This window comes from Bombus vosnesenskii, unplaced genomic scaffold (assembly GCF_011952255.1).
Source record: "Bombus vosnesenskii isolate JDL3184/JDL3185 unplaced genomic scaffold, Bvos_JDL3184-5_v1.1 scf7180000013436, whole genome shotgun sequence".
NCBI lineage: Eukaryota > Metazoa > Arthropoda > Insecta > Hymenoptera > Apidae > Bombus > Bombus vosnesenskii.
In genome coordinates, this window is record NW_022883050.1 from 140,426 (window position 1) to 162,922 (window position 22,497).

A 22,497-nucleotide genomic window follows, 5' to 3' on the forward strand; every position below is an offset into this window, starting at 1 on the left:
AGTCGAAGACTCGACACGAGTATCTCGCGAAAGAGGCCGACACCGAGAGCCGATCGTCTGAGGTGAACGAGGTCCGGGCGTATCTCACCGCGGGGACACCAGAAAGCCGTGAGCCGTTATTCTCGGCCGTATGGACAGGTCGGCGTTAATCACGCCACGTGGACGCCCGTCCCGAATCGTCGATACATCAATGTCCATTAAATCCCCTTGAATAGGTGCGACACGATTTATATAGTTCGTTGCCGATCGTGGAACCTCGTAAATTGAACGCATGTGAATTTTAATCTACATCTACATGGGAGATATAAAGTAGCAAATTCCGAGAAAGTCTAGAAAGCATCTGGTCTTTAAGGCACCAAAATTTTCCAGAAAACGATTTGCCATAACCCTTGTTATTCCATCTCTCGTCCCCTCGCTCCGCTTTGCTTTTCATTAAAACCTCGGATCCGTTTAAAACGATTGATACGTCGACGGTCTGCGCTAATCTCCAACGAGAAGCCTTCACAGCCGAAAACAAGAGGAAAAAAGAGGAAGAACAAGAAAAAGAAGATCCCTTTAGGAATTTCTGCTCGGTCGTAAGTATCGCAGTTACCGTTTCACCCTTTCCACAGGACCATACGGTAAAATAAAAACGGCGCAGTCGAGCCGAGACCCCTCGAACGTTCTCCCCAGGGTGCCGCGAGCGTAAAGCTTTATGCTCGCGTTTCCATCATACCGGCAGCGCCGATTACGACGTATCGTCCGTTAAAAATGCATGCAATTAGCCGGCGCCGCTTCTTAGCGCGCCAAACCCTTCCTTCTTTCTATGGTCGGGTGACAAAATTACGATCTACCGGGTGTCGTTAATATCAGCGTCCTGGAAATACCAACGTTGCTTACGGAGAAAGAAATTGCACGGAGAGAAGCAGAGGGGTTGAAAGAGGGCGAAAACGATGATCTGTGAGACAGGGATGAGTCGAACGCGATTTCAGCCGAGTTACGATCGGGGGTTGCACGACTGTTTCGAATCGATCGACAGCCGGCAAACTTCTAACCTTGGTGTCTGGCGGTTCCACGTTAGACGATTACCATCTGAATCAAAGGTATCTATAAATAGATAGAATTAGGTGAAACGATTTTAGGAAAGACTCGTGGTCGTGAGTAGTGGAAATCGAAGAAGATGTTTCAGGAACGATCGAATGTTTCTACTTTGTTCTGCTCTGGTTTACGAGAGCAAATCTAAAATTTCATTGCAATTTTAAAGTTCGCCGTCGTTATAAAAACACGTACAATTAAATTTTGATGAAATTAATCGCAAGCTGAATTATAGTTTCAATCTTTATTTCTTTTCGACTGTTTCTAAATTAACTATTAACTCGTTCAATTTAATTTCAAGGTTCCGGATTTTACTTTTGTATAGACCAAAGTTTGCGTAAAACTTGTTTACGGATAGCGAATATACGTGTCACGTATATTTTACGCAACTGTAGAGTGGTACGTTCCGAGGCTCTATGAGATAACAATTATTCAACACGAGAAAAGAAATAAAAGAATACATAAGAGATATCCTCTTTTGTTACATAAATTCCAAAAGTTGTGTATTGTATAACACTTGTACCAAACGCGTATCATTGCGTGACCTGATAAAGCCGCGATCTCGCGTATCAGCGCTCGTGCGTGTTTTCGTTACGTGAGATATCTCAATGTCAAACGTGCCTGATGAGAGCGAGGATCTCTTTAAAAAGAAGCCTCATCGCCAAGATCGACACAGTTCGACACCGAAGAACAATCAGAAGAAATGCATCTGAAGAAAATATTCGCACTGTTCGTTGCGGGCCTGGCAGTAGCCCAGGCTGTCCCAACGTCGAAGACCGAAGAAACTTTGGAAAAGGAGATCCTGAAGTTGGAAGAAGAAGTGAAGGACCTGGAGAGATCTAAGAAGTCGGTGCTATATTTAAATCAGCCTCCGACGCTCTTCCCAACTCAAACCTACAGTATCCAGGTACCTGGGCAATCATCGATGCAGACCCTAAGTATCCAACAGCCTGAATCTGTTCAAACCTTGAGCATTCAAGCCAATGGTCAACCAGGTCAGCTCCTCAACATTCAATCAGCGCCACAGGTTGCCGAAACCATTAACATTCAATCTAATGGTCAACCAGCTCAGCTTCTTAACATCCAATCGGTGCCACAGGCTGTTGAAACCGTAAGCATTCAAGCTAATGGCCAGCAAACTCAACTTTTCAATATCCAACCGGCACCACAAACTGTTGAAACGCTCAGCATTCAACAACCTGCTCAAACTTTCAGTATCCAAGCCAATGGACTACCAAACCAGCTCCTTAATATCCAATCCGTACCGCAAGCTGTCGAAACTCTCAGCATCCAACAACCAGTTCAAACCTTGAGTATCCAAGCCAATGGTCAGCCAACCAAACTTTTCAATATTCAGCCCGTCCCACAAACTGTCGAAACTCTTAGTATTCAATCCAATGGCCAACCAGCTCAGCTCCTCAATATTCAATCGGGACCACAAACTGTCGAAACTCTCAGCATCCAGTCCAATCCTCAACAGCCTGCAGTCCTCAATATCCAATCTGGAGCGCAATCTGTCGAAACTCTCAGCATCCAGCCAGCAGGACAGCCTGTTCAAACTCTGAGCTTTATCCAGGGACAACCTAGCGCCACCGTGATCGCTCAGCCGAGTTCGTCATTCACGGAGATCATTCAATCGGCTCAACCTGTGCCGGCGCAAACCAACGTGAACATCGTTCAACAACCTTCGGTTTCGGTCAAGGAATCTGTGGTGGTGTCAAACGATCCAGTCGTCGAAACAATCACCCGGGAAGTTGTCAAGCCCGTGGCGGAAGAAATCATCGTTTCGCCAGTGCAAAATGAAGTAGTCATGGACGTTGCTTCGGTGGTACCAACTTACAGAGAGCAGGTGGTCGTTTCGCCATCCAACTCTTTTTTCATGATGTCGGATCCGGAGATGCTTTCCTACGTGAATGTACCTCAAATGCAGTTCTACAACCCAAGAGTTCTGACAGCAGTGAGGCCTGCGAACCTGGTGATAGAGGAACCAATGCGCGTAGTAAAGGAGAGCGTGGTCGACACCATGCAAAGCAGAATGTTGGGCGGCCGTGTGACCGAGTCAGTGGTCTCGCGCGTATTCTAAAATGTAGGTTCACGTGATTCGAGAAATAATCCAACGATTTAACACTCGCACTGACGCGACCCGTACATATCGTAGACTTTTTGATTTAGAGACGCGAAATATACGAGAAATACGTCGGAATAATGTAAACGATGTTCGTGCCAGTGTTAATGACCACTTTTTGTATTCCACGAGCAAAGATATAATTGCTGATCATTAATTGTAATTCATCGTTTTGGTTGACAGGTGTAATACAGCAACTATGGGATCAGGGGTTAGACATCATAATAGACGTAATTGATAGAATAATATACATGTTATATATTACTAAGATGCAAATAAATAACACGTGAATGTATGCCTATGTTTGTCTTTCAATATCATTCCACTGAAACAGCTAATATTCAATTTCACCTATCAATTTCATTTTCATTGTCTAATTCAATTCACTAGTTGAAAATCGGGACGACAGATTAAAGAAGTAAAGATCGACCGCAAAAGAAGAAGACACGCAAGAAATCATGCCGTCGTGGGTACCGCACGGTTCATGTCGATTTCATTGGCCTGTACGACATCTCCGAACATTATAAGAGGTCTTAATCGGAATTCAAATCGAGTTCGGCCGGTTTGAGTCTCGATATCGATCTGACCTCACTTCGCTCGAGATCGGCGTGTGCTTGCGCGACAAGACCGAAACGGATGACGAGCGACTTCACAATAGCCCCGAGTCGGGAAGATTTACGATAACGTCGATCGAGCCGCGAGTCGTTCATTCATCATGGAGGAGACAGCGCGCGACTGTCAAAATCGGCCTGCCGCCACCATCGCCAACGACGTCGCAAGCCTTGTCGTGTCGATGTCGCTGAACGGCGCGACGACCGAATCTTCTCGATCCTGTTCTCTCGTCGCGACTTCGTCATTCATCTCGATCGTGAGCGACCGCTTTTTAAACGCTTTGTACCGACCGTTCGCGCTAGCGAACGACTCGAGTCGAGAGATCGTCTAGAAAAATAAAGTCGATACGGGTTTGTTGCTTTTAAATTCTACGGTACGTTGAATTTTGTCCGATTTGTAGTCTATTTTTAAACTCGCAGACATTCTCGTCTGTAAAATGGTGACAGAAACGAAGATGAAATTATTCCTCTTCGGCTGGTTTAGCCAGAACCAGATCATCGATACGTAAGTGATAAATAACGCATTAATCATTTATCAACGATTTGTTTGAAGTCTGTAATATTTCACGGCTAAAAAAAGTAAAACAGAGAGGAGAAAAAAAAAAGTAGCGTAACACCGCTACAACTTTCTCCTCGAGCAAAACGCAAGGCCCTCGTGGATTCTCTTACGAACATCCTGTCACAATTTAACCGTGCAGGCGACCGGTTGACCAACACCGTCGGACTAGCCGAACTTTCCCTTTTATATCGCGATAAAAAAAACGAACGCAACGTCGCGTTAAGAAGCGCGAGGAGTATGTAATTCGCGCCGCGTGCAACGCAGATCCGCACGAACGAGAAGGGTAATTAATGTGGAATGGTGTTTTTATTGTTGAATCGATCTTATCGCGAGATCCGTCGTTTAATTCGATACAGTTTCCAAAGCGCATTCCAAGAGGTAGAATACATTAAATCAAGGGAAAGTCGAAAGAAATACGCTTGTCGATATCGGAATCGACAAGATCATAAATTAAAGCATCGGAGGAAGTCCAAGGTAGCTTTAATTCCAAGGTCAAAGATATGCCTTTTAGCATACTGATATATGTTTTTTTGCAATTTAATATCGTGATCGACATCGAGTCGAGTTCAACGACCATGACGTCACAAACCGGTTTCCATTATTTTGTAATCTTAGAAAATTTGTTCGCAGTTACCGACGATAATAAAAGAACACGTTATTATGGCACGTACTAAAACTGTTATATGTAGTTTTCTGTTCAGAACGGTATTATTCGGCCAATTGTTTTCTTATTTTTCTTTTTGCATACGTGACTACCGTCGAAAACGTGGAAACGTTAAGACGAGGAACACAAATATTTATCTCGAAATTTCGAAATCTGTTTCGCGTGTCTTTCGACGAACAAAGATACTTGGAACGTTCGTTGTTCATAGTCACGATGACTATAGAAAGCGATACCGCGGAGAATCGAATCGAATTTATCGATTGTTAGACGAGTTAACCGCTTGGAAAACGGTTTTCGCGATTGGAGCGTGCGTCCGCGGTCCCGCGTTCGCTAATTAACTTTGCTATGCTTTGTTTTTTCGCTGACGGTGTACGGCCGTTCGAATCGGATCTTGCCAACGAAAAGAAAGTTTTGCTTGTAAAGCAATTTATGCAACCGCTGGATAAACTCGATGCATAATCGCTGCTACTGATCTACGCGTTTCTGTAACTCGAAGACGCAGCTGTTTTCTTCGCGATCTTAAAGGGTAAAACTGGAAAATCGTGGTCAGGAACCATCTCGACGCGGTAATCCAACGATCGTCGTGATTTCTATGGGACATTGAACGGAGCAAGAATGCAGGGAAGAAGATCCATTGCACGCCGATTAAGATCCTGCTATGGCGATCGCCGCGTGCTCCATCTGCAAGAAATCGACGCGCGATCTATCCTCTTCTTGCTGTCGTTTTTCCTTCGCACGTTGCGACGCGACTGTGACACAAAGGAAGAGGTTGAGCCACGCTGAACGACGCAGCAAGCGAAACGGTTATTGAGAATATTCGTAAGAAGGATATGCTGCGAGGAGAATACTTATACACGTAATCGTACAAATATCAAGTGATTTGAAGGTATGGAAGGATAAGAGGAAAGGGGGCAAAAAAGAGCAAAGAAAGATTCGTTTCTAGTTTCTAACAAAGTGCGTTAGAAAGAAAGGGCTGCAGCTTCGTGTCATAAAATGGACACGCATCGTTGCACTTGCGAAAGAAACACGATCCTAAAGAGCCAGTCCTCCGTGAACCATTCACCTTTTTTTCCCCAGCATTTTCTTTCACTCGCAATCAGACAAGAGATATGGCTCGTTCTACTTGAGTCGAATCTTCCTGCGAGCTCGCGAGATTAAAAAATGCCAACGTTGAAGCGTGCACACGCGTCCCGTTACATTCGTTATTAGTTTCGTTGTAATGCGTTTTCTTGCGCGACGTCTAATGCGACAATACCTTCCTTCTGCCTCCTCGGCTTATTGGCGCGGTACATGTATACCGTTACGAAAAGATGCCTGTGTCATCTAATTTCTGCGCGTAACGCGTGACTAAGGTGCGGATCAACGTCTGAGCGAACTTCCTGCCAGTATTAATCGATGTGCAGTCTGCCAGATATAATGGGATTGTCGGGTAGATACTACCTCAGATTACCGATAGTTCGATCGAAAAAAACGAAAACAGAGAGAAAATAATGGGATAACTGATCGCAAAAACCTAGTTTCGGAATAAAACTTTGAAAAGATCGTCCGGTAAAACATATTTACGTCGTGTTGTCTTTACCGATTACGGGGAAAGCTAGTGTTTCCAGGATTATAATAAAAACAATTATAATAAAACGAACCGCTTTAAAAATAGATTTCTTGCCTGCTTCCGATCGATTCTCTACGCAATAACGTTGTCTATGTGCGAAGCAGCGGACACAAGCAATCGAAGAAGCATCAGCAAGCAGGCAAAGGAACCGAAGAACGCCTCGTACAGCTAATGCATGCATGGAAGCCGATATGCGGCAGCATTGACAGTTTTTGCCTGGTGTCATTATGACCGGCGACGGCACAAAAGACGGTCGTCGGGTAGCCAAGCCATCCGTAACGAACGCCTCCCGAAAGAAGTCTGCCTACCGGGGGCAGAAAAGGAGCGGGACGAGGACGATGATGAGGAGGAACAGGCGGAACAGGGAGCCGACCGTGGGACGCCGTCCCTCTTATCATCGCCGGCCAATCGGTCCGAGGCGACACACCGTGTCTCTTTGCTCGCTTTGTCCCATGCACGCTCCGGCAAATTAATACGGGGAATGCCGGCAAGGACGATCGACCGCGCCAGAAGCCGATCGTGCGTGTCCGCTTCGCTGCGCGCCGCTCCATTGCTCCACCGATGGGATTAAACGATGAGAAAACTGCATAGAATACGGAGACTCGATCGGTTTAGAGGTAGCGAGAGATTTGCAATCGAGAGTCGAATGTGTTAAAATAGAAACATATCTGTGATAACGAGGCTAATCTAACGTGTGCGTACAACACGAAACTATCACCAAGCTAAACCACGAGGATCTTTGCCTCGTCATTCCGCGATTCAACGTTCCGTGGCATTTTCAAGCACCTCGTTTCATCCTCCAAACGTATATTCATTTCTAACAAATCGATGTACTTTGACAGTCGAGTAAACACCTCGGAAATCAGAACGAGATGAAAGGAAAGAGACAGAGATCGAAGATAAAGAAAGATGCAAAGGGAATGGAAACCACTAAAGAGGTGCACGTGCACGTTGGTACACGTTGTCGCTCGGTCTGCCTGAAATCGGTCGATCTTCGTTCGGCCGCCAGATCGATTTCGTCGGATGCCAACAACTTTTTTATCCGTCCGCAGGATCCATCGAGGGAAAGAACTTAATCTAGACTCTGAGGTCGATTTCATCCATAACCGGGGAAAAACGCGTACGATCGTATATACCTGCGGTTACAAAGTAGGCCTTCGATATTAGTTATTCGATTTCGAGGTATTCCGCCGCTCGTTCGTTCGCGGAGGAAAGGCTGTATATTTGGCGCATTGAGAATCGTAGTAACACGAGTTAATATTCTGAGAATTTGAGTCGGCCATTCGGTTTCATAGTCCACTCAATCGCAAGTTATATCGCGAGTTACCAGTTACAATCTAACTCTACACACGCTCATCTGTAATTCTGATTTAACAAAGCTAGATTTTCTTCGTAGCGAGATTTACATCGAATGCTGAACTTTCCCAGGCAGAATTTTTAAATATTAATCACGTATAGATAACATATTTCAAAAATTGTTCTACATCGACGTAATAGAAAACGGTCGATACGTATTTTGTCGCGTACGTCCGCAGATAAATCGCGAGACATCGGATTAACAAACCGACTCTTCCTTGAACGATCGGCGAGTCGATCGGCCGTCAAGAGGATCGATAGAAGACGAGTCTGGTCGATCTGCCGCGAACAACGCAAAAAGATAGTACATATTTGCAAATGATTGCTGCCGCTCGAAAGACGAGAGACAACCGGTGCCCGATAGGTTGGCAGTCTGCAATCAATTTGCAGAAGCGCGGCCACGCCGATGCGAGATCGCGGATCCGGCGGATTTGCGGCGTGACTGACGATGCGTGACGCCGCGGAAGACCGCAACAGAGAGGGGCGCCGCCAATCGCCTATGTACGCTCCACTTTGCCGGTGTGCATCGTAGGCAAAGGCGAAAAGCTCGCATGCCATCCGCGCGTCCTCTCGCCCCTCTTCTCGCGTCGTCGCTTGTTCATGCATGCTTATCTTTTCCATGGGATCAAAGGACCGCGCGCGTATCGTGCCGTGTTTCCAGTCTTGAAACGTAATCCGTTCCGTGGATTGGTTTCGGCTGTTTCGTGCTCGCGTTCGAAATCAAATGGTCGTTCACGATTCACGATCCCGCTGATCGTCTGTCAACCGTGTAACGCGCGATCATCGTTTCGATACACGAAACCATTTTACATCCTTTTCGGGTAAAGTTGGAAAATAGTTGTAAAAAAACAAATTTCGACCTGTTTAACGATAGTATCTGTCCTTTAGTTTTTCATTCTTACAAAATCATACGATTTCCCTTATGTAAATTAATTTCTCCAATCACCCAATGCGTAAAACTTTGTATAACAGTGAATGCTCTTTTTCCACGTGAAATATGGAACAAATAGAGCGGAATTTTTTACAATCATTCTTTCACGTCTACAAAAATAAAATTGAGCTTTCGATAGCTCGGCCTCGACGAAACGAACTCGTCGAGTTTGAATAACGCAGGATTTCAAGCGTTAAATTCGCGAGTATCATCGACACCCCGATGAGGAAGTGCGACGAAACCGCGACATCGTTGCCGGTGTGACGAGGGTGTTCGTAGCAGCGCAAGCCGACACGGCGTCGTGAGAAACCAACGAAGCAACCTGGTTGTTAGTCGGACCCTCCGCCGCGCCGCCCCGTTTACCAAGGCATAATCGTTTATCGGAGTCATGCGAGGCGACGGAGAGCCGGCTGGCAGTTTCCAAGTTTCGCTTCGGTTAACTGCCGTCCGCGAGGCGAGGGAACGCACACGCGGGTCAAGGAGGAAGCCGGATCGCGTTATAGCGTTTTGCAACCAAGTAACACCTTCGACGTCGCGTGATACCGGTAATTACTGAAAAATAGCCCGCCGGCCTGTTCCCGCTTTTAGCCCAACCCGACAAAACGGCCCCGGCCAATTGCTCGTTACCAGCTATCGTGCGCGTAAACGTCCTACCCTTTTCGAAAGTCGCCCGCTCGCAGTCCTCTGCAGGACTTCAGGATCGGCTAGCGTGCTCCTCTCCGACGCGAAACGGGTGTCTCATGGGGTTAACCGGCGTACGGAGGTTAATCGTCTTTTGGAATTCTTCGGCAGCCAGGCGTTTAGCTTTTCTTCTTTTATATTTTGTGGCAGCCATTGCTGCTAAGTGGAGGAGCTCTTGTAGAAAAGGAAAATTGTTGCGAGCATCAAAATTGGACAATTTTGGTTTTCTATTGGAAAACGTTCTACGTATTAATGATTATTTCGTAGCGTAGAATTTAAGTGGAATTTCCCTTTCTAAATATTTATTAACAACGCGAGAAGATGGCGTCGCGATGTCGTCTACGTAGAGGAAGATATTAGTGCGAATAAACAGCAGTTAATTGTTTCCTGGCTTTTGTCTATGTCATCTATCCAAATTAAGATTTCCTTGCAACTAAGATGTGACACGTGCAGGCTTTTGTACAGACACGCTTCCCTTTTGAAGGGTTTGAAGGGTTTGAAGGATTTGAAGGGTCATGAGTTTGTCTCTTGGCACTTACAGTGTCTTCTAGAAGCATTCTATCGTATGTTACGAGACATTATTAGTGTTTAATCTAATAACGAAGGAATCGTTGCAATTGCAAAACGTCGCTGCATGCTACGAGCAGTTCGTTGTTACTTTACACGTATCTCGTATCACCTTTATTCAGCCAGCTGTCCCGATTAAATCAAATCAGAGGCAATATCAACCGTAAATTCCTCGTCCATTACGCTCCATCGTCACTGTCTTATAAAGTGTTCACGCTATCGCAAACATTACAAAGGGCCGTGTCCCGAGCCATCGATCCTGCCACCGATATATCTGCTATAAAGTCGTTACAAAATCATTACGACACGGAGCGGCGCCATATCGATACAATCCGCGGACTCTGGAGATACCGATCTGTCCGATGATTCGATCTCCAGTACTACGTACTTGACTTCTACCCACGATACCGAGTAAACCGCGACTCCGATTCCGTCGCGACTCTATGCAAATTATCGTTCGATGTTATTACACTTCTAGACGTCGTGACGATTAAAATAATTTTATTTTAGTGATCGCGGTAGAAAGTTATTGGTGACCAAATGGGACATCTTAAGCCGTACTTTTACATCTGTAAGAACGCACGAAATTTTACCGTTTAAAATTCTAAAAAAACGTTTAGTTCGTCATTTAGGTCCCTGTCACAGTATCGTACCATTATCTTTTTCCGTATGGTATACGCATACAGTCACGTACATATTTACTTGCAAGCAGTATCGGTTGCAGGATAACTCGAACGAGAACAGGTTCGCCAGCCGCAGGTTTCGCCGTTTATGCTCGAGCCCGCGATTTTTCATATTCGATTAATCGACGCGGCCCGAACGTCAGCCGAAACGTTTAATCGCCGGCCGCGAGCCGCTGTGTAACTTTATTAACCTGCGGGACCTCGATCGCTTGTGCCGCATCGCCGACGCGGTTATCTCCCGTTTTCTCCGGGATTGATATGCCAATTAAGCGGTACCTCGAGGCTGAGACCGCGGCTACCACGTGTGCGTGCCCTTCGCCGATCTGGCCGCGTCACTCTTCTTCGCCTCGATCGAACATCCATCGACAATCGAAAGGAAACGTTGCTTTATGTCGAGGCGCCGATTTTTATGGTGCTCGATTAATAGGCGTATTATTGCGGCAATTTTTTTTATTCGATAACATTACTTTGAGCGTGATCGCGATCGCATGTTACGAAGCAGATTAATTCAGCGATAGAACGTGTTACGAACGAATCTTAAAAAATCTCGCGTCTTGGGCAATTTGAAACGATTAGCTTGATCGGATTTGACTAGTTTCTTTCTTTTTTTTTTTTTTTTTTTTTTTTTGTAATAGCTGGAACATTGTTGAGAGAATGCTTAAAATAAATCGTTCCACTTATCAAACTTGTACTTTCTAGTAAAGCTCTGGTATAACACACAACAGAGAGAACAGCTGTATGGCGTGACCAAAGTTACCGGCACTCGTAACGATAAGCTACAAAGTACACGGACTTACGAAGCATTTAAAGACGCTTGGCATTTAATTTTAAGGCTCGTTTTCCGCGGGATTTCTCTATCACGAAACGGCATAAAAGTGGAAAGGAGATGGAGCGCAATCTCGCGCGGAAATCACGCTCGGTCGTTTAATTTTCGAGAGCTTTTCGAACGCGATCCGACGATTTCTCGGTCACGAAAGCGGTCGCAATTTTATCGGGATCGTGTCGTCGGGGCCGACTAATCTTCGAAACAATTCTTAAGGCGCTTGACTCGACCGCTCTCGTGTTCGGTCACGGAACAAAGCCTGAACCGGTTCCGCCGAATGGGATCGCGCGTCATTCGAGTACTTCATTTTCCAGACTGTGTTTCTTCTCGAGCGTGATGTATACCTGCTCGGTCACGAAACACCGAGAAAATCGCACGGCCAATTTTTATCGATACTTTCGTTTCGACAGGGAACGCCGGCTATTCAATTTACGTAAGAGGAAATTATTAAACTCGAGTTACACAGATAACCACATCTTCGTTTCCATGTATTTAACGTACGTGTATGTATATATTAATCTAAAATATTCGTGATGTGCGAATTCTAAATGATTATAATACGCACTCTTAAATACGTAATCATACCATTGTTTTCGATGTTTAGCTCAGACGCGCGTGACTTTTCGGTATCCAAACGATACACAGTAACACGTAATGCACTCGAACGATGTATATTTAGATTCAATTTCATCGCTGGGACACTCGACGATATATCAAAAATTATTCTTCGATTTGAGCAGACGTCGCTACAATTCCATCGATAGACGTTTAATTGGTATATATTGCGTTGGAAACTAAGCGATTGCGGATTTTGTCAATACCACCTAATGACAAAATCCGCAATCACTTAATTCCCAACCTAATACAAAAGCGTCGTGTTTGACAGTCAGCGATCGGTTACTCGATGAGTCAGCGAAAAGAAACTAGTGGCGCTGACACCGCGCAACCGAGAAAACCGCGATCGCATATTTATTCGCTCGAAACGACCTCTTGAACAATCTTCGAAACTTACACCCGCTGAGCCACCCTGTATCGCTTACCACTTCGCTATGGTTAGCATACTTACTCTCCTCTCGCAAGAAACGCTTCCTGGCAGAGTTGTTGGCGACCGGACGCGAGGGGAGGGTAACCAGGCTCCTTTAGAATTCGCGCGTGAGCAGCGAGCGAGGCAGAGAAAAATATCCAAGATGAAATCGGCGAGGGTCAAAATGCATGACAAATAACGCGGCTTGTCCACCGCGGAATGAAACAAAACCCCGGCAAAGAGCTGGACGCCGCTTTGTTCCCATTGTGGGCCCGGTGTCACTTCAAGGTAACGTTGCATTCGGTTCCCCGGCCGCGGTGTCGGGTCGCCATCAGATGACGCTTGATAAAGGAACGACAAATTGGTACCACCCGAACGACTGCTGCTCTTCGCGGAAGATCCGACCGCGATAACGTTCGTGTCGATAAACACGCTACACGACCACGTCTCCCGCGATTTCATGCGCCGCCGTGCACACAATTTTCGTACCTGTTTCCGGTACGTTTGAAAAATCGCCGGTTTTTGTACGATCAACGCTCTCCCGAACGCGGACTAACACACGGAATGTTTCAAAAATTGCGCCATCCTTCTACCAACTGAAGCTTCGCGGATGGATGTTGCTTCCAGAGAAGACTGTACGCGGATGTTGGCAGACTGAGATCGTCGTACGTAACAGATTTTAGGTGGTAAACGTTGTTATAAATGATTCTTTGAATTACTATGTCGAATGGAACCGATCCACGCCGACGTAACCGAAACGGATCAAGATATCGAGAGAGCTGGCAGAAACCGTCGGAATGCTAATGGATTCAGAAAGGAAGGACACGTAAAAACTCGGATGGAAGTTGCCGCGAGACGAAAAACAAGTCTCCCTGCCGATATCATCGGAGTCGAGTATCCACAAAGCTACATTGTTTCTTAGAAACAAGTCACCGGGTGCGGTGGATCACGGTTGGCCGATTACAGATCTCGATCCGATGAACACACCGGGTCCACCTTGCGTCTCGTAAACGTTCGCTGACAAGGGACGAGGCAAGAGAAAAAATTTTCTACGCGGCAGAGGAATCTTCCGGTTGAATTAATCGTCGACCCGCTTAGTAGCGGCCAAATTTTATTCTTGCTCGCGGCGAAGCGTAACCGCGATCGTTGCTGACCAACGACTCGAATGACATCGACGATTATTAAATCGAGATAACCGGATTTTTACGCTGACCCAAGTATACGTTCGATCAGGGATAGTAGAGATCGAGTTTGCAGGAATACGCGCGCCGTGACAAGAGAGGACGCGAGCGCGTTGTAGCCGCGATGTTGGTTCAATCATGGGCTACAAGCGCGATCGGCTGGTCCTCTTGGTCCGGGTCCAGTGGCGTAATCCTCCGTCACGTTCTTCGATCATCGTTCAGGCGAATTTACACGTTTCGCTTTGATCGAACAATACGCTCGATTCGACGAGATTCAATGTTGATTCAACATCGACAAATGCTTTGTCATCCCCACGCTGCGTCTCAAGCTTCTCGTGTACCAATACGGCGAGGAAAAAGTGTTATATCTTAACGCTTGCAATTGCAGGATACAACTTTGCTTAAAGGGTGCAGGTTTTAGAGTTTTTCTAACACGGGATTGTCGTTATTTTGGATTGTGACGCTTGCAAAGTTCAAGCGCGATATCCTGCTCTATATTTCTATTATAAGGCGGAAGTCGCGTGCATCGAAGCCTAGCGGTCCATGGAAGAACACGCGCGGTGGAAGAGACCTTCCGGCGAGAATCGCGCGCTCTTCGAGCCTCTCTCGCTGAATAATGAACCGTCTTCTCGGGTGCTTTACGCGGTCGACCAACCGGTCCCGTTTCCGTAAATTATAACCATTAGCGGCACTTGCGTTTCGCGGCCGCGCGTCCCGGTAATTTTCGTGAAATTAAACGCACCGAATCAATTACTCGTTCGCGCTACGCCGGGCAATCGAGGACGGACGATGACCAGACGCGCGCGATGGGAAATGGCGCGCCGCTGTCACCGTGGCGTGCATCTGCGTTTGTCAAGAGTCAAGAGTATCAAGTCGAACGGGCATGGTCACGAAACACCGCCATAAAAGTGTAATTTGCCCGGCGATTTCGGCACGACACAATGTGCTCTTGGTGGTTGAACGATACGTAAGAGGATAATTGGACGCAAAAGGTGAACTCGAGCGCTCCGGAAACCGGTTCCTCGTGATTTCCGTTTAGCTATGACTTATCGATGCCCTTTTCCCGTGTCTTCTCCATTCAATTCCACGATCCTTTACTCTTGGTTCCCTCTTCCTTCAACACTTTTTCTCAACCGAATTTTGAAACCGATGACAAATTTCTTTATAAATCTGCCCTAGATAAACTTTCAAATAATTCTTAGTGTGAATTTAACGCTCGATTACGATTAAAATACAACGAAAAATGGTAATTTCGTAGAAAGAAACCTTCTAAGGATCAGAATATTTGCGACGACGCAACAGTGTATCGAAAATAGCGTCGCCATGGGTCCAATAATTCAGGGTAAGTTTCGTCAGTGGGGGTGCTTGTGACAGAAAATTCGTCCCGGGATGCGGTGTTCGTCCTTAGAAGGCGTTTTGTTCCTTGACCCGCGTCCCAGCTCATCCGTCACGCTTGTCGGCTTTCGCGACACGCGTATCCACGCCGCACGATACCGACCCGCTGTGTCCCGGGACAAATTTATAAATTTGACAAGGAAACGTACGAAACGAGAATAGAAAGAGCTACGGATCGTTCGAGGACATCTCCGACTATGGCATCTCGGATGAATAAATCGAAACCGGATCCTTGATTCGTAGATCGACAGATCTTTTGGCTGTCATTCTACGAATAGATTCTTAAGGACAATACGTGCAATTATTCATATTCGAAATGGCGTAAAAAGTTCTTGGAAATGAATGTTTGAAGGATAAGAACCACGTATTTCCATATCTTGTACCATGACAGCAGATACATATTTTGAAGATAATGCTCGAAGAAACAGCGATCCAACGAGGCAATCGTTGAATCAATTTTCTACTTCTTTCTATAGCGAAAAATGTGATCAAACACAATGCGACAGGTTTAATAAAGGTTCGGCATACGAACGAAGTCGAAATGATAAAATAAGAAGGAAGTGAGTTCGGTCAGCTGTCGCCTATTGCGAATCGATAAGCAAGTAGAAATAGAAGAAACAAAACGAGTCGTTTCTTCGATAGATCTTTCGAACTTCGATAGTTGCGATCGATTGCCTTCCGGCTTGGGTGCACGTCAAAAATCATCCGACAAACTTGCACCAATGACTATGTTGTTCTTGCCCTTGCGATAATTTGTATCGTTTATAGCGTTGCACCGTGACAAGAGGATAATTGCGGAATATTTGATTTTAATCGACACAGGTGCGCGCAAAAGGAACAAATACGTTTACTTAAGAGCAATAAAGTCGTTTGGTCGCTTGATCCGTCTAAATGGCAACGAGCACAACCTCTTGATTTTTGTACGTAATATGTTCGTTTCTATTAAAGACGTGAACTCATTTTCAAAATTGCTTTCGAGTTTCATAAGATGTAATTTTCGTTCGATGTTTTTTATATCTGCTAAGAAAACACCAAAGAAACTGATCGCACGTATATGAAATTTGTATATGTGTATCTTTATAGGTTTCCTTACACATATACACATATCGCACGCAATACTCAACACGTGTGTGTTATTAGGTTGTCCGAGAAGTTTCTTTCGTTTCATAAGATGATAATAGATGAACAACAATTTCTCTTTTATATTGAATTACGTATGATCCGTTTCGTTCTATTTCTATTATTACGTTCGTGTGTAAATTAATATAAAAGAAAAAACATTGTGCATTTTCTATTATTTCCTTATAAATCGGAAGAAACATTTTGGACAACCTAATAAATAAAAATCACATTATATCGATATTATCCTGCTGACAAGCATGTGTGCAGCTCAAACTACATTATATTCGTATCGACATGGAGGAATCGCATCAAACGAATACCACGATTCGTCCGATCATTCCCGAATAAAAATTCTGCTGACACTTTCGAACGATCGCTACGAGATAGCCACGTGTACGAAGACGCGTCATTTGTTCCCTTCGAGCGACGACCGATAAGACGGACGCGTAATCCGCGAGAAGCATGGCGATCATTCGATTTGACCTGGATTTATGCGATCGCGATCGTGCCTTCTTTCGTGGCAAACTTCCACGCGTCTCAGTCACCGGCTTCGTTCGTTTCAGGTGCATCAGCTGACCTTGCAACGCGCCAATCAACGTTCCTGGTCGCTTCACTGGCCACGCTTGATGTATCGCCGCGTATGCCTTGGTGTCTCGCGATACGCTTCCGTGGAACCAGCATCATTGATTGCGCGAATTTTTTCTCACCTTTATATACGGTGTCTTGTAAGTTTCTATATGGTCGATGAGATTGATACGTCGAGGTCGATAGTGTACGATAAATGTTGCGATATTCGAAGAAACAAATGTTACAAATGACTTTTTACAGCGTCTCTCGTAATCTTTTTATTTGTTTCGTCAAATTCTATCTTGGTCAGACCGAGAAAACACCTGACGTTACATCCGCGTGTGCGTATTGGAAATCTCGACAGAATTAAAGGTAAAAAGAAGGCTATCTGCAATTCGTTCGTTTGATCACGATTTCACCTTCTTCGCACGCACTCGCAAAATCCGTGAAACGGATACTCCAGATATCTCTTCGTGGCGAGACGAACGTCCGCAGATCGCGAACCGTGACTTTCTCGCGCGTTATTCGAAGCGGAGCCGAGACGCGTGCAGCTGGCCGATCTCCTTTCACGCGCGTCTCGGCCGGAGACGGACGTTTTCCATTTTGCATCGCCCGCAGGACGCTCACCTTCCTTCGCAACTTCGCTGCGTCGTCCGCGTGATGGCCTTCCGCCTTCTCTCTGCATAATCTCTCTGGCAGTGAGAGTAAACCCGCAGCAATGGATCGTACTTTGTTCCAGAGATATCGAGAAATTTTCAATCGAACTTCAAATTCCGACACGTGGATTTTAGATTTTTAAACGTACGACGAATAACGAGAATTTAAAGAGGGCTAAAGTATACGAAACGTTGGGAAAAAATATTCTGTATTTAATTTTTAGCACAAGGTGTACAGGATGACTCTAGATTACCGCCGAAGCTCGCGTGGTCTATAATTTTGAGACCGAAAATAACAGAATAAAACCTGATTCGCGTAAAGAAAGATCATTTATTTCGACATATCCCAGCATCGAACGAAAGTTCAACAATTTCCCTGGCTCTTCAATCTTTTCTCAATTATCGTTTCAGCGAATCTCTTTCAACTCGTCGTTACTTCGGTGAACGTGCTTTCTGTCATTTTGTAGATTGGTTTAACCTTGGAGATCTGGAAGGGATATGTCAAACGGATATCGTATATGAGGAACCGCTCGCACGGTTTTACGTCGGAGGACGTTTCGTGGAAGAACGTTGGAAATTGGACATTAGGTGGGGTTAAGCGACTTCTTATTCATGAGTGTCCTCCGGCTGGTTTGAAGCTCAAGTTTCGAATTCTCTTATTACATACGTCGTTAACTTGTTTTTATGCTGCTTTGCCACCTGCGACAGAAAACGAACTACTCGTGGAAGACAAATTTTGTTAACGACTATTTCAGATATTCGTAGAAAGTCTGCGATTCTGGCGAGTACTTCTCTAACGTTTCTTTTCTATAAAATACTTCTGACAATCTGCATTATACTTAGACCCGTTCACCGACTGTTTACTTTCAACGAAAAGCCTAAGAAATCCCCGCCGAACAAGGAAACCCAAAGAAATTACCAAAGCATTTGCCAACAAAATTATCGGAGGACGACTCGTAATCCATCGTCTCCGACGCGAGTCAGAACGTAGATACGTACGAGAAAGTGACGACACACGCACCTCGATCGAAACGCGATCCTTGCGGCGTGGATGGCCGCGATCCTCTTCGCGTGATATCTTTCACTCCCATTGCCGTTCCTCCCACGTGGCGGTGAATTTTGCGGTGTAAAATGTCCAGGAGGCGGGCGAAGGAAACCGAGCGGCGGAGCCATTAGACTCGCAGCCAGAAAATTCCACTCGCCGCGGCCTACGCGGAAACGATCCTCGCACGGCCGATGATTTATAGACGGTGGCTCGTTATCGTGAAAGCAGAGGAGCCGTGGCGGCATCGGTTGCAGCAGCGGCAGCAACAGCAGCCGCGGATCGCGCTCGAGACGTTCGGCATTCCGAGCTAGATTACTTTGTACTTTGTGCTTTCGCAACCTCTTCCTCGGCCGACTCGGCGGCGTTCACCTGCTCTCCGTGGCAGCGGAGGCCGAATCAATTCCTGCCATCGAGGACAGTTTTAATTTTCCTACATTGTCTTAGAGTCCGCATTGCGCCGCTGCTGCTTCATCGATCATTGTCGTTCGGCTTTTCTATTCTCCGTTCTTTTTTTGCATTCCACCTTTTTCTTTTTTTTTCAAACGAGCTGGTTTGTAGCATGATTTATTCTCGAGCTTGGCACTCGTTCGCTCCCACGAAGTTCCAAAGAGATTATACGGGGTGTATCGTGACGTGTTAGGGCGATTTCAGTAGTGGACGACCAGAAGTCGTATAGTAACGACGCGAAGTTTCTCACGAAACAAGAAGATTTTTAACGTTTGGAAAAGACTTGGCGTAGAATTGAATTTTCTACGATAGAGAAACACGATTGGATGGAAGATTCAAGCTGTCGTTATCGCGCGTCTAATTCTACGGTGATTCCTATTATTTCATTTAACGACCAATCGCCGTCATAAACACAGGACGAACAGCTACCGATAAATCACCGACGCTATCAAACTGAAAAATTGCAAGCTATTCGAATAAAATTGATTTCCAATCCATGTCCAATTACCCGCATCAGACCTTTCAACGCATTAGACAAACTACCCACTCCATTACATCCAATTACATTGGTTTAAACGCGGCGTGTTCGGCCATTCCCTGAGCCACGGCGAGCCGTTTTCGCGTGGTCATAAATCGATCACGATAAAGAGAGCGTCGTTCTCGTTGGTGGTCCAAAATCGCCCGAAACGAGACCGGCGCCCTGCAAGAAGAAAGTTTCCGCCGTTATTACAGTGTTCATCGCGCTATCGCGCGATTATCTCGCGACGAAAGGTCGGATGTATCTCGATTGATCGGCCGCCACGTGATTTCGATCTCGAAACGCCGTTCCATGGGATCCTGACTTACGGTTAAACCATGCGAAATTCGCTCATGGATCATGAGAATTTACGATGGTATGCAAAACGTGACAATTGAATATTATTAAAAGTATCGGTGTTACCAAAGTATATATATTGCTGAGAAAAATTACCGTGTTTGGTAGAGCAAATTGCTCGACCCACGGACATTTTTTATGAATTACGAAACCGAAGGGATGGTATGACAGAAAGGGAAGCCAATCAGCGATAGTCAATTGGCTGCAGCACGTTATTTTGCCCGTGTCGTAGCCGATGTTATTTTTCTCATATTTCGCTTCGATAAAATAAAGTTAAGATTATTTCGACTTGCAGGTAATATCGTCAGATAAAAAGCGTATCATCCAAGCGTATCATCATAAAGGAGTTTTAGAGTCGCGTTTTAGTTAACGCGTTAATTTATAGACAATTAAAATCCGACAGTAGCTTTACTTTTCATACAAGTAAACGCGAAGAGAATTTATTACGAACGAATGTCTCGCTTTGATCGCGAAGATCGAGGGGGACGATCGTTCTCCAAAAATCGCCCGCGAAAGACTAGCTTTATCGATTGTACCAGGATACCTACTTAGCCGCCCAAGGACAATGGCCGTGCTACCTCCGCAGTGAAACGCTATACACGATTATTTCGAGCGATATATCGCCCCCGCGAGGCTGGCTGCTGGCAACACGGTAAAAGGACCTTTCGGGAGATCGAGATAGAGCTTATTGTCCCGGAACGACGCCGGGGCAGGTGTGTACGCTTAACAAATCGGCCGTCGTCTTGGCGAGACCAAGTACGACTTTCTTGCACCTCCTTTTCTCCTTGTCTCTTTCTCGGTTTACTTGGCGATTTTCCTCGATCTCGAGCGATAAATCACGGCTTGAACACATGGACACGGATGGTACGAACGTACGAACGTCGTTAGCGAGTGAATCGTCGTCTTACAAAAGTATGACGAGAAATTTCTGTAGTAAGATGGTTGATATTCTCGCGATCGATAATATTTCCTGTAATTCTTGGAAGCGGCTTATATAATGGTCCTTAAGGGCGGGGGGAGGTTAATTCGTACAAAAATAAGGCATGTTTTTTGTGAATTATTTGTGACGACACAGTTAAAATCTCTTTATTAAAACCAATAGTACATTAAAGTATGACATTCGAAGAATATTGTATAAAATTTTCACGGAGAAATATTAAAAAGTACGCCAATGGCAGTAATTATTCGGACGTGTCTCGGAAAAAAGTAGAATTGCTCATAACTTGGTGCTGGATCATCTGAAATCAAAAAATCAAAGTTCATTCGTTAGGTAACAGTTTTCCCCGGGTAACGCTGGGAGGGTTTTTCGAAATTTCAATTTTTCTCTTTTTTGGAACACTTTGAAGGGAAAATTAGCCGCAAATTTTCGCAGAATCGGCTAATTTATGCCTTCAAAGTGTTCCAAAAAAGAGAAAAATTGAAATTTCGAAAAACCCTCCCAGCGTTACCCGGGGAAAACTGTTACCTAACGAATGAACTTTGATTTTTTTATTTCAGATGATCCAGCCTCAAGTTATCAGGGGCACCGCAATTCTACCTTTTTTTCCGAGACACGTCCGAATAATTGCTGCCATTGTCGTACTTTTTAATATTTCTCCGTGACAATTTTATACAATATTCTTCGGATGCCATACTTTAACGTACTATTGATTTTAATAAAGAAATTTTAACTGTGTCGTCACGAATAATTCACAAAAACATGCCTTATTTTGTACGAATTAACCTTACCCCCCCCCCTCTCCTTAAGCGATTGAAATATATTGCGAATTAGTTATTCTATCGCCAATTGTTCCCAGAAGCTAGTATATACTTACCATTATATTATAAGAATCTAGCAATGGAAGAGAAAATTACATGTTTTATTATAATTTCATTTCGTGTTCAATAATGAAACGTTAAGTTCAGACAAGATATACGTAGATCGTCAAAGACACAGCGCATATACCGTTCGATGAAATGGCAATTCTATAAGAATATAGAGGAAGCATTGTATGAAAATGAAATTATTTCCATTTCCGCTCTGAACTGTACGAGCAATCCGCCGATGTCGGCAAGAATGTTCATTCATTTCGATTGAGCCGCGCGATCAGTTCGCGATATTCACAGGGATACGATGAAGATTTCAGCAAACCGGCAAAAAGAAGTTCGCGAAGCGTAATCAAATACTCCGAATCGTGAATGCGCTCAGCTGACGAAGGTCAACGCAACCGATCAATTAAGAGCGTGGCTGTTAATTAGCGGGGGAACCGGTTAATTGATACCATTCCGTAGTAAATCGCGATCGAATTAATTCCTCGGTATTCGCGGGCTTAATTGGCCGACGACGAATTAATCCTGCTCCATCGCGACGGTTCGAACGGGACTCGGTTTTTCCAGATTTTAATTGGTTCCCGCGAAGGGGACGAGAGGGGACAGAGAGAAGGAAGAAGAAGATGCTCGCTCATACTGCCGTATCGTTCAGCAGATATGAAATTTCATATCGTATCGCGTTAATAATGTCTTC

The 22,497-nt window shown here is 45.1% G+C and overlaps 2 protein-coding genes across 2 annotated transcripts in view; one reads left to right on the plus strand and one right to left on the minus strand.

Annotated features, from left to right (window-relative positions):
* The window catches only part of LOC117238140 (kinetochore protein NDC80 homolog), a 152,475-nt gene that overhangs the window by 123,706 nt on the left and 6,272 nt on the right, over nucleotides 1–22,497 (minus strand). The gene's annotated exons all lie outside the window — the stretch shown is intronic.
* On the plus strand, nucleotides 1,736–3,500 carry LOC117238139. Its single transcript, XM_033502795.1, has 2 exons — nucleotides 1,736–3,160; nucleotides 3,383–3,500. Exon 1 carries the CDS (start codon nucleotides 1,778–1,780, stop codon nucleotides 3,155–3,157), a length of 1,380 nt encoding a protein of 459 aa, XP_033358686.1. The 5' UTR covers nucleotides 1,736–1,777; the 3' UTR covers nucleotides 3,158–3,160; nucleotides 3,383–3,500.

Excerpts from the sequence above, each read along its gene's own strand:
- LOC117238139 (XM_033502795.1), top strand. The coding sequence starts at position 1,778 with ATGCATCTGAAGAAAATATTCGCACTGTTCGTTGCGGGCCTGGCAGTA.